Genomic DNA, 11,693 nt, shown 5'->3' with positions numbered 1-11,693 from the left:
AGCCGAGGTGGTGTGCGGCATTCGGCCGGCTGGGCAGGGGACAGACGGTGCACATGGCTTGTGCCGAGCCCTGCCAATGCCCCAGCTCTGCTCTGGGCGCAGGAGCTGAGCGCTTCCCGTGGTTTGTGTTCCAGAAACTGCAGAAGCAGCATGCGGTGCAGCAGCAGCAGCTGGAGAAGCAGATTCAGCTGCTAGCCCTGCCAATGCCCCAGCTCTGCTCTGGGCGCAGGAGCTGAGCGCTTCCCGTGGTTTGTGTTCCAGAAACTGCAGAAGCAGCATGCGGTGCAGCAGCAGCAGCTGGAGAAGCAAATTCTGTTGCTGCAGCAGCAGCAGGAGATGCTGCTCCCAGGCCGGGTTTCCGAGGAGGGTGTTCCTACGGAGTCCGGGAAGGCGGGGATGAGCCAGGGAAGCACATCGCAGCTCTCGCAGAGCTCTGGCCCTTCATCCCACCGGAAGGACCTGGCTAATGGGATGGTCAGCCCGGATCCGGCTGTCCCAGCGGCTGCTGAAGGTGTGTGCAGGTGGGAATGGGTGAGGTGTGAGGGGTTCTCTCTCCATAGATGTTGTTACCCAAAGCAGGAGCAGAGGTGCCCCACAAATGAGAACTGCAGTCCAGCTGAAATGCAAGACCTGCTGCTGGATAAGCGTGGGCTGCACAAGCAATTGCAAGAGTAGTGGGGCCAAAGAAATGGCCAAGTGGTTAAAGAACTGGATGTTCTTCATATAGGACTAAGGCTCATGGGTTGAAGGATGGTTGTCTTCCTCTGCAGATGCTGAACCAGATGTGATTGTAGTTGGGAAAGTTTCTTTTAACCCCAAGGATGTGCTGGGCCACGGAGCTGGAGGAACCTTTGTCTTCAGGTGGGTGGCGCGCCGGGGTGTCCACCCTCATTCCTCTCTCATTCTCCCTGGGAGCCACGCGTACAGCACCAAGGCAGCTCCTTCCCTGGGTGGTGGCCGCTGGTTCAGAGGCCTTTGAGAATGGGTTGGCACCTTCCCCTTCTCATGGTCCTCATCAAACCCATCTGGAGAACTGGGTTTGTTGCCTTTGGTTACCGGGTACCGGCTATGCAGGACAGGTCTCCCCCTCCCAGCGCCCCCCAGTGCTCCCCTTCCCCCCCTGCCTGCACCAGGCTGTTGGGCAGCTGGGCTGTGCCTGCTCCATGCAGCCCTCAGCAGTAGCAGGTCAAGTCCTCGTAAGGTTCCCCTGGCTCTGGCAGAACCCCTTTCCCCAGCACTAGGCACAGCAAAAAGTGAGAGAAGTTATTTTCCTACAAAAAGCGGAGCCTGAGCCCCCAATTTCCAGCTCGCTGCAGAGATTTCTGCCTGTCCATAGCTTTGACAAGTCTCTGGGAGTCACTCCAAGGTGACCCATGCTGAGGACCCCACGGGGCGAGTTTCCAGCATCAGCCAGAGCTTGGCAGGGCTGCGCATCTGCAACGCTGGGCTCTGCTCTGGCTGGGGAGGGCTGTGCATGAACGCCGCCATCGACTCTGCGCAGGGGACAGTTTGATGGCCGGAATGTGGCTGTGAAGCGCCTCTTGCCTGAGTGTTTCCATCTCGTGGACCGTGAGGTCCAGCTGCTCCGAGAGTCGGATGAGCACCCCCACGTCGTCCGCTACTTCTGCACCGAGAAGGACAAGCAGTTCCACTACATCGCCATCGAGCTCTGCTCTGCCACGCTGCAGGAGGTGAGCCTGGTCCTGGGGGCACGGGACCAGCTGCGTGAGGCTGCTGCTGGGTGGCTGCCGATCAATCCTGGGTGTCCCCATCCTCACATTTGTAGGTCGGTCCCCAGGGTTTGCATCTGTGCTGTTGGGGAGGTCCTGCAGTGCTCCCACAGGAGCATGGCCGAGGGCAGGGTTGGCAGCCAGTGGCTCCCGGGTTCAGAGTGCTTTTGGGGGTTCCTGCCTGGCCATGGGCATACAGCCCTACTCCAAACCTGCTTCCCAGCAGTCAGAGGGAACAGGGGTTGGATCGGGCATGGGCAGGCTGTGAGGCGCTTTGGAGAGGCAGAGCAGCCAGCGGCAGCACTGCTCCTGTGTCAGTCAAGCCCTTGCCCTTGTTCTCCTGCCGATTTACCCTCTCGGGAGGAACCAGGGCAGCTCTGAGCCTTGGCGTCCATCGGGGCAGTTGTTCACATGCTGGGAAGAGACTCGGCATGCAGGAGGAGAAGCATCCTTTTACTGCTCCATACAGCATGAGTGTTGCTGCGGTTGGGGAGGTCCGAGGACACAAATGAGGGCAGTTTGCTGGCAGAGGGGATAGATGTCGACTGATAGACCTGGAAAGGGCAAGCCTTGGGCACAAATGGCCTCTACGTGGGCTTGTCTCCTTCCACCTCTGTCTCCTGACAAGCCTTGACTCGGTTGCCTCAGTAAATCAGGCTTCAGCTCATGTCTTTGTACCTCCGTGTGGTTCCAGTATGTGGAAAGCCCCAGCTTCGATCGCCGCAGCCTGGACCCGGTGTCTCTGCTGCGTCAGACCATGTCCGGGCTGGCCCACCTCCACTCCCTCAGCATCGGTAAGAGGGCAGCGTGCAGGCTGGAGGGTGATGTGTCCCATCTTGGTCCCATCCTCAGCCAAGGCTGCGGGGTTCAGGCAGCAGCTATTGGGTTCGGCAGCGTGGGGGACGGCAGGCAGAGCTCTGCTCCCGCCGGCAGCACCGGCCCTGCTCCTGCCCCACCGCGCGTTGGCAGGTGACGCTGCGCGCTCTCTCTTCCAGTCCATCGTGACCTGAAGCCCTGTAACATCCTCATCTCTGTCCCGAATCGCCACGGGCAGATCCGAGCTGTCATCTCTGACTTTGGCCTCTGCAAGAAGCTTCAGGGGGGACGACAGAGCTTCAGCCTCCGCTCCGGCATCCCTGGTACCGAGGGCTGGATCGCGCCGGAGGTGCTGCAGGAGGCCCCGAAGGAGAACCCTGTCAGTGAGCCGTGGATGCCTCCCCTGCCTAGGGTGTTCCTTTAGCCCGTCGTGGCAAAGTCCCCCGCGCTGGCAGCGGCCTCGCAGCGTGCTGCTGAAATGCACGATTAAGACTAAAGCTCCGAGAGCCCAAGCCAGCCCAGATGCAAAGCACTGGTGCTCCTCGTCAGGACCTCCTAGTCAGTGGCTGTCTCTGCCCTCGCAGGGACAGTGCCCGGCTGTGGCTCAGCACAGGGTGTCTCATCTGGCTACAGTCCTCAGAAATTCGGGGTGGGGAGGTCGGAGGAGGCCGTGGTTTGCTGCGAAGGTTACGCTTCTGCTCGTCTGTTTAGCCCAGGGAATCTTGTTCCTGCTGGAAGCCGGTTGCCATACTGGTCCCTGGCAGGGCATGTGCTGGTGCTGTCACTGTGCTCCACATAACCTCATAGTGGGCTCACTTTGCACAGCTGGGTGAGACCCCAGTAGCCCTGATGTGTCCATCTGGCTGTGGAGTCCTGACTTGTGTCTGCCTCTGAAAACCTCTTCCCTGATAAGGACCCGATGTGATGGGCGCTTCACCGTCTCCAGAAAGCAGGGCAGGCAGGAACCCTGGTGCGATGCATTTCCCATCAGCTCTAGAGCAAATGACCAAGTATTCATGTAAAAGAATGGAAAAGTGGGGAGATGGAAGCTTTCCTCGCCCTTTGCTGCTGGAGTCCCATCTGCCCCCTCGTGTTTTGCAGACGTGCGCTGTGGACATCTTCTCAGCCGGCTGTGTCTTCTACTACGTGGTGTCAGGAGGGCAGCACCCGTTTGGGGACAGCTTGCGGCGACAGGCCAACATCTTGTCGGGCTCTTACCAGCTGAGCTGCCTGCAGGATGAAACTCATGGTGAGACCCTTCCCAAAAAGCACATCCCCACGGGGACGCCCTGAGCCGAGGGGCGCAGCTCCCGGTCCTTTTCGGGCAGGTTAGTTCTCCATTGTGTTGTTTCGCCTACCAGACAAGCTTGTTGCGAGAGAGTTGATTGTGGCAATGATCAGCCCCGAGCCCCAGCGCCGACCCTCGGCCACTGTGGTCCTCATGCACCCTTTTTTCTGGAGTCAGGAAAAGCAGCTGCAGTTCTTCCAGGTGAGTGCACGCCGTCCCACCGGGCGGTGAACGTAGGTGTGCTCTGAAAAACAAGTGCTGGAAACAGCCATGTTTAGGTCAACGTGCTCATTTTGAGCTACTTTTGCAAGGGGCCGAGGGTCCCTGGTTTAGGGTCAGGGCCAAACCTTCTTTGTTCCCCCTTGGTGCCAGCTCTGTTCCCTGGCGCTGGACGGGGCGGTGAGGGTAGTGCCATATTCCCCCTGTCCCCACTCTTGGGCACGCAGGACGTCAGCGACCGCATCGAGAAGGAGCCTGCCGAGGGGCCCATCGTCTCGGCGCTGGAGGCGGGGGGGCGGTCGGTGGTGAGGACCAACTGGAGGATGCACATCTCCCTCCCGCTGCAGACAGGTGAGCGTGCTGGCGCCGGGCTCGCCGCTACAGCCTGGGTGGAATCGGGCAGGGAATGAGGCTCCCGGGTCCAGTGAGTGCCCTTTACTGGGCAGGAGATACCTGCTTGTCCACAGGAGCCAAAAACCCAGGGCGGGTAGACGTGCCAGCCCTTCCTTGGGAGGGCAGAGCTGCGGTGCTCACGGGGGCTCGGCAGCGCTGGCACTGCGGGGGGCTGCGGCAGCCCCTCACCCCATCTACATCCCACCTTGCTCAGCATCTCTCCCGCTCTCCCCAGACCTGAGGAAGTTCCGCACCTACAAGGGGGCTTCGGTGCGTGACCTCCTGCGGGCCATGAGGAATAAGGTACGGCAGCCCCGGCTCCCCCGTCCCCCCGCTGCCCGTGTCCCCCCTCTCACCTCACCCTCTCTCCTGCAGAAGCATCACTACCATGAGCTGCCGGCCGACGTCCGGGCAGCCCTGGGCTCCGTCCCCGACGGCTTTGTGCAGTACTTCACCTCCCGCTTCCCACGGCTGCTGCTGCACACACACGAGGCCATGAGGGTCTGCGCCCACGAGCGGCTTTTCCACTCCTACTACTGCCAGGGTCTGGAAGGCGACAGCAGGTGACAAGGACACGCGCCGGGATGGCACCCACCCTGCCAGGCTGCTGCCGCCGTTCCTCCCTGCCCTGCCTGTACCCGCAGCCCCATCTTGCAGTAGCCCCAGGGGCTCTCCAGCATCCTTCTCTCCCTCCCCAGGGTGAGCAGGGGCCCCAGGACCGGCTGGTCGCCCAGTGTACACATGGGTTACAAGCAAAATGGTCCAGAAGAAATGGGCATAGTATGGCACTGGGCTCCCATCTAGGGTCTCCTGAGCCCAAGAAGGACCCTCTGGACACCCATCTTTGCAAGCACTCACAGTCAGACTCTGTGGCCTGAAGGCATTTGTGTCAGAGAACAAAAAAAATCTCTGCGGTGGATGTGGTGTTTAAGAAGAAAGAAGAAAATGAGCGTTGGGTTTTCCTGAGGGCAGCCGGCAGAGCGATGCACTGGCAGAGCGATGGAGCCGGGCTGGGGCCAGGTCCCAAGACGGTGCTCACCAGGGACCAGTGCACTTTGTCCTCCGGTGCCACACGCCTGGGAAAGCTGCTCTGTGAGCACGTGTCCCACGTGGCTGTGACCAGGACTGGTACACCAGTCTTGACACTGGAGATGGTCCTGCAGCAGAGCAGGTCAAGCTTGTAGCACCCACCCCAGGGCTGCCGAGGGCAAGGTGCCATCAGCCCCAGAGGGAGGCACAGGGCCTCCAGCACAGTCCCGATAATGAAGTTTTGAATCTCAGCTGGGCTGAGAAAAAGGTTTTCTCACTTTTGGTCACCAGCAGCCTGTCATTATACCAGGCCAGAGCCCCCCCTCCCCACGTCAGTCCTTCACCTGCTGTTCCAGAGCTGTGTTTTGGGACACAAAGGCAGGGAAACCCCTTCTCCCCAGGGATCCCTTCCCTCTGGACACATGCCTGTGTCTTCGGCTCTCAAAGCCTCTCCTGCTGCCCTGGGGCAGGTTTCCTATGGGTGTTCTTCTACTTCACAGCATCCCCATGGGTGCATGTATTTCGTACGATGCAGCCTCCGAGCGCAGCACCCGCTGGGTGCGTGAGCAGCCTGGGAGCCCCTCGGCAAGGTTTCCCCCTCTGGAAGAGCAGTAATTTTGTACAGGCTGATTCCTCTGCGTGCTGGGGTATGGGATTTTGTTACAGAGATAACAAGGGGTTTACACTGGGTTAAGTTTTCAGAATACTGTATGGCCTAGAGCATTTTATACAAAATGTTGTAAAAACATAATAAAAACTAAAAAGCTTGTCCTGCTTAAAAATAAACTGGCCTGAGAGCACCGGTAGGTGCTGGTAGTCAGCAATGGTGGGAGAAAACCAAGCATACCTTACTCGGCTCCTGTTGAAGCCTACTACAGCAGATGACTTTTCCTAATTCTATAGTCACATTTATTAGCATCTTTCATGTAGCAAAGAGAGCCAATGAAGCAGGAAATGAGAAGGTAGGGCTGTTAGCCCCCAGGTTAGGGCTCATCTCCTGTCGTAGCCCCAAGGTCTCCTCTCCTGCAGCACAGCTAGGGCAACCAGCATTCAAGCAGAGAGCATGAGCTCAGGAAGAGGACAGCTTTTGCTTGGAGGGGAAGCCAGAGGCAAGGTGCTGCACCCTCCCTCGCAGCAAGCTAAAGGGAACCACAACAGGCTGGACGCTGCAACAAACAATCTTTAATCAAGTTATGCAATATACAAAAGTTTAGGTTTCATGTAGATTAATTTCAGTATTAAAAGGCTGATTGCTCAGTCTCACCCTGGGCACGTTAAATATCTTACCTGAATTTCTACAAGAGGAAACAAAAGCCTAGAGCATCGGCACAGGCATGTACAAATAACTTACATGATAGTTCTGCTCTCCCCATGCTTTGTTCCCTCAAGAGAAGGCCCAGGAGCCTCAAAGAAGAGGGTTGGTTTTTGAGTCAGGCTTTTGGAAGTTAGAAAAAAACAACTAGGTATGCCATTAAAAAATAGACTTTCTATTAGGAGTGGGGAACAAGAAACCTTTGGGTACCAGTCAGAGTGAACAACGCCATTCCCACAGCATCAGGGGCTTCCTTGTGGCAACCAGACCAGACTCAGGAGTGGGAGCCCAGCTATGTGATGGGAGGTTACAGTACGAGCAGGGATGCTACTAGACCTCCCCATCCACAGCTGGGACAGTTTGGCACAGATGTTGAGTCCATCCAAAACAAGGCCTAAGCAGAGGGTTTCACGCGGGCTGAGCCAGACTTTGAACTGAGGAGCTTCTCTACCATGGTGCGAGCATAGCGGAGCCGGCTGGCCAGCTCCTTGCAGCATCCGTGTTCCTCGATGAGGCTCAGCTTGTACGTGCGGAAGTCCCGTTTCTCATCTATGTATGAGACAGCAGCCATGAGAGGGCACAAGATGACCTTGGTGTGGTCCTGTGGGGAAGAGAACACACCGTCACCCTGAGCACTCTGCTCCTTGGGGCAGATGATGATTTTCTCATGATGAACCACCCCTACAGCAGTTGGGGCATCCCAGAAGCGTGCTGACAGAGCGCCATGCTGCAGCGTTCCTTCATAGCTTGCAGCAAAGGGGAACAAATCGATCTGGCTCAGCCAGCTCAAGACCGTTCTGCTAAAGGACACAGCCCCTTCATAAGCGAGGAGTGCCTGGGTGGCTTACATACCAGCAAGGCGGGTAAGGGGCCTCCCAGTGCTCGGGTCACTGGGCAAAATTTCAGCTCAGGTTATACCCTCCTGCTGCCTTACACACCGCGCTGCCTGTGGCGGGGTTTTATCAGCAGCTGGAGCTGCGGCCCCGGACAAAAGCGGAGTAGCAGCCTCACCTGGAAGAAGTTGATCTGCACAGTGCCGTTGCTGAGGTGCAGGATGATGGCGCTGCGGGTCCGGAACCACGTGCAGAGGTAGGGTAAACGGGCTAGCTCGTCTCCTTCCCGTGGCGTGATGTTAGCACCCGCCTTCAGCAAGTGCTCGCTCATATAGTTCCGGAAGTATTTTAATAGTGTTATCTGCAGAGAGGAAAGGCCGTCAGCAGACAGACAGAGGATGACTCCTGCTATTTGCGGAGCACAGGGACTGCTATCACAGTGCCAGAGCCTCCTCACGTCTTTCAGAGCTTGAGGTGTCACTGCACCAGCTTGTGCTAATTCTCACACTCAAAGTTAACTCAGTCTGTGTTACCCGAGACTCACTTTGCAGAACACTTTGGTACATGCAAGTCTTGTGAGCACTTATTTCTGTGAAGCTGCTCATAAATGAGCTTCAGATACCAACTAGAAATAAACAGAGCTGCTAGTGTCTGTCCCTGGGGCCATGTTTTACCAGCCAAGAGGAGCCTTGCAGAGTGCCAGTGGCCCCAAGTTATAGATATTTCTCCCTGGAACCCACCCTGCCAACAAAGGCCAACAAGGCTGGCAGAAGTCTCACCAGGAGTAGCCACCCCCAGCGAGGGCTCCTGTCCCCAGGACTGACCTTCTTGTTCAAGGCAGAGGGGTAGGATCTCACAGTGAAGTAGGACTCGGTGCTGTTCTGCTCGATGTACTGCAAGCTGTCCCCATCGTTGTACATAATAAGACGAGTGGAGTCATTGAAGAGAACTCCAACGCTGTTGTCACACAGCTGGTAGCCTAGTTCAGAAGGGAGCCCATTAAACCTTCAACAAGGGACCACCAGTTGTGGGAAATACAAAGGCAGAAGGTTGTATCATCTAGGGGTTCCCTGACAGCCACCCCACAAAGTCCCCACCAGGTCCAAAGAGCCTCCTCTTTGTGGAGGTCTGAGTGGCACTTTTCCTCCCCTGGATTTGTCATCCTCCTTCATTGCATCACCTGCTGCAGAAGCAGCTTTAACTCCCACAGGGAGAACACGCACTCACTGCAGAGCAAGGGCACCAATCTCATGCAGCAGGTAGCCATTTTCCACCTTAAAGTGGTTAAGGCTGATGTTCAGTGACCACTCCTCTGGATTCAATGGGCATTTGGTCATGTTTCTGGTGGCGGTCTTGGACACACACACTAGAATACTGTGATTAAAAAACCAGACCAACGCAATCCCCAGATCAAAACTTCCCCCAGCCTCTTCAGAAAAGGCTGAAGCGTGGCCCTCATGTTATTTACCTAGACCATATTTATCTGAGTAGTCCACCCATTTGCTAACCCAGAAGATGGGAATGCAGGCTGGGTCTTCAGCTTCTTCTGCAAAAAGGAAAGGAGCTTGTTAGAAGACATTTCACTCTTCCCTGTGCACCCCAGCAAGCAAGCAAGCAAGGTCAAGAGGCTTTTCAGCCTTCCAGTCCGAAATTGAGTTGGCCAGCTGGTCTCTCACTTCAGACAACAGCTTCCCAGTGACAGAGAAGCAAGTTATCCGGGAAGGCCTGTGGGATTGTCCCCAGACTCACCTTGTCTCACTGCCACTCTCTCGGAGGGCTTGGCCAAGTTGACTGCAGTCAGCTGCTGTAACATGTCAGCTAAGTGACAGTCAACAGCATCTCCCAGCTCCCGCAGCCCAGCTACGTCTTCCTTTTCAGGCAAGTTCTCTACTGCAGGGCTGTCCGGTCCTGGGCCAGGAAAGAGAAGAGTGTGGAGGCATGACCAGGGAGTCAGTTTCTAGAGGCACCAGATTTACATTCTGCCCGAGCTATAGGAAACACTTTGTATACCATATAGCTAAAGCTAATGCTGGCGCTTCCTCCCTGCCTTGGTTCTGGGCAGAGGGCAAGGAGACCTCTCTCTCACTCACAGAATGCTCCAGGTGTTCGTAAGTTCATAAGAATTGGGAGACGAGGCGAGGCAGCGCCACATTCCCCATTGATGGTTCTGGGTGTTGCTGGAGGCCAGGCAGGCTCTCATCCAGCACTGGAGCCCAGTCCCACCCCCAGATGCTTACACTTACCTTTATTGAGCGCAGTCAGTGGCTTTCGCCCGTTCAGTTCGAGTCCACTGGGAGCAATTGAAAATCTAGGTGCAACGGTGAGACAGCTGGTGGGCAAGCGGCTGGGGATGTATCCCGACGTGAAGAACTCGTCATTCAGCAACTCGTCGATAGTTGGGCGCGTGGCAGGGTCAGACCTCAGCATCTTCCGGATGAGGTTAGCAGCTACAGGGTTGATGTGCTAAGAGGAGACAGGCAGAGTTCACAGACAAGGGTCAGGGGACAACGCACGCTAGCGGCAAGTGTATTGGATATACAACCTACGGGAAGTTCTGCTTGAGGCAGAGCTCCTGTGCTGGGTCTGGCAAGCAGGCTGCAAGCCTGGGAAAACAGAATTGGGCAGGTATGGAGAGCTGTCTCCTGACAGCATGCAAAGCCTAGAGTCAACTGACTTTAGCAAGACCGATTTAACAGCAGAAGGATGAGCTGGGGACCTAGCCCAGACTTCAGGGACTTGAGCATGTCCATGTAACTCCAACCACCCAGTTCGGATTTTTGCTGGATTACAGAGAAGCTGATGGCTTCCCAGGAGGAAGCTGGCCCTACAGGTTTACTCCACCACCAGCTGAAACATCCCCTTCCCAGCACTCTGCAATAAAAGACGTTTCACCATTACGTGAGAGCCCATTAAGTGCCAGAAACGGGACAGTGCAGCAGACAGCTGACCAGGAGCTGCGGTGATGTGAATGGGAAGCACCCATGGGAAGCACCGTACCTTGGGAATGGTATACTCGTTCTTCTTGATTCGGATGTATGTTTCTTTTAGACAAGAAGTTTCAAAAGGCGGTTTCCCCACCAGCAGAGTATACCTGCATGTTTACAGAAAAAAAAAAAAAAAAAAAAAAAAAGAGTGTCAGTTTTGCATGAGGCAGTTTGCAGAAGAGACCTGTATGCAGAAGTGACCCTGTCCTAAGCACACCCTGGGACTTTCCTGGCAGAGGGAACACACTTGGCATGGGATGTGCAGTAGCACAAACAGTTATGTGGACTATGCCTGGTTCCTGTCCCCTGAAAGTAAAGCCGAGATCTAGTACCCTCTGGAGAAATTTCCAGTTAGGAAGTGTGGACTTTTGGGAAATGCCTCGAGACAGTCACACTGTGTAGGAGATCAGCCGGCAGACACATACGCTAGCGTGTGCAGAGCATGGGGGAGGTCATCTGCTGGCTGGCAGCAGGGCTCAGCCAGGAGACAGTCCTCTGGAGACAGCACAGATGAAGTTTCAGCTCACACCAAAACCCAGAGGGGCCAACAAGACCCAGACCACAGGGACCGCCTGGCCCCATGGCCATGCAGGAGACGTTTTGACTCACATGATGCAGCCGATGGACCAAATATCCACCTCGAAGCTGTGTCCCTTCTTGCCCAGCACCTCTGGGGCAATGTAGTTGGGGGTCCCACACAGGGTCTTCTTGCGCTCGCCGTCGTACTCCACTTTGGTGGCCAGGCCAAAGTCACCTTGGAGAGACAGGGAGGTGGGGTATGACTGGAGATGCCCTGGATGGCTGGTCCCCAGGGCCGGGGGGGGCGGGGACGGGACTGGGACGGCCACGGGGGGCTGATGGGGCATCACATCACAGGCACCTACCGATCTTCACCTCCATGTCGTCGCTGAGGAAGAGGTTGCCCAGTTTGAGGTCCCGGTGAATGACGCGGTGGCTGTGCAGGTACTGGCAGCCCAGGATGGTCTGGCGCAGGTAGTACCGCACCTCGGGCTCGCTCAGCGCCTTCCGCCGCTTGTGCAGCTCCAGCAGCGACTGCGCGGAACGGTCAGTACCGGGTGACACCAACCT

The 11,693-nt window shown here is 56.5% G+C and overlaps 2 protein-coding genes across 2 annotated transcripts in view; one reads left to right on the top strand and one right to left on the bottom strand.

Annotated features, from left to right (window-relative positions):
- The window catches only part of ERN2 (endoplasmic reticulum to nucleus signaling 2), a 9,331-nt gene extending 4,318 nt beyond the window's left edge, over positions 1-5,013 (top strand). Inside the window, exons 11-20 of the mRNA XM_009895200.1 lie at positions 262-511; positions 771-861; positions 1,502-1,691; positions 2,425-2,524; positions 2,726-2,925; positions 3,648-3,795; positions 3,908-4,035; positions 4,281-4,404; positions 4,682-4,749; positions 4,822-5,013. Of these exons, the coding sequence (XP_009893502.1) occupies positions 262-511; positions 771-861; positions 1,502-1,691; positions 2,425-2,524; positions 2,726-2,925; positions 3,648-3,795; positions 3,908-4,035; positions 4,281-4,404; positions 4,682-4,749; positions 4,822-5,013 (1,491 nt within the window). The remainder of the gene's footprint in view (positions 1-261; positions 512-770; positions 862-1,501; positions 1,692-2,424; positions 2,525-2,725; positions 2,926-3,647; positions 3,796-3,907; positions 4,036-4,280; positions 4,405-4,681; positions 4,750-4,821) is intronic.
- Positions 5,014-6,649: 1,636 nt separating this feature from the next.
- The window catches only part of PLK1 (polo-like kinase 1), a 6,688-nt gene continuing 1,644 nt past the window's right edge, over positions 6,650-11,693 (bottom strand). Inside the window, exons 2-10 of the mRNA XM_009895189.1 lie at positions 11,489-11,691; positions 11,214-11,358; positions 10,618-10,711; positions 9,864-10,083; positions 9,370-9,528; positions 9,089-9,166; positions 8,445-8,599; positions 7,799-7,981; positions 6,650-7,388 (exon numbers count right to left, since the gene is read on the bottom strand). Of these exons, the coding sequence (XP_009893491.1) occupies positions 7,182-7,388; positions 7,799-7,981; positions 8,445-8,599; positions 9,089-9,166; positions 9,370-9,528; positions 9,864-10,083; positions 10,618-10,711; positions 11,214-11,358; positions 11,489-11,691 (1,444 nt within the window). The 3' untranslated portion in view covers positions 6,650-7,181. The remainder of the gene's footprint in view (positions 7,389-7,798; positions 7,982-8,444; positions 8,600-9,088; positions 9,167-9,369; positions 9,529-9,863; positions 10,084-10,617; positions 10,712-11,213; positions 11,359-11,488; positions 11,692-11,693) is intronic.

Source organism: Charadrius vociferus, unplaced genomic scaffold (genome assembly GCF_000708025.1).
Source record: "Charadrius vociferus isolate BGI_N301 unplaced genomic scaffold, ASM70802v2 scaffold600, whole genome shotgun sequence".
Taxonomy (NCBI): Eukaryota; Metazoa; Chordata; class Aves; order Charadriiformes; family Charadriidae; genus Charadrius; species Charadrius vociferus.
Note: the sequence above shows the minus strand (reverse complement) of the source record. Positions and strands in the feature narration are given on the sequence as shown.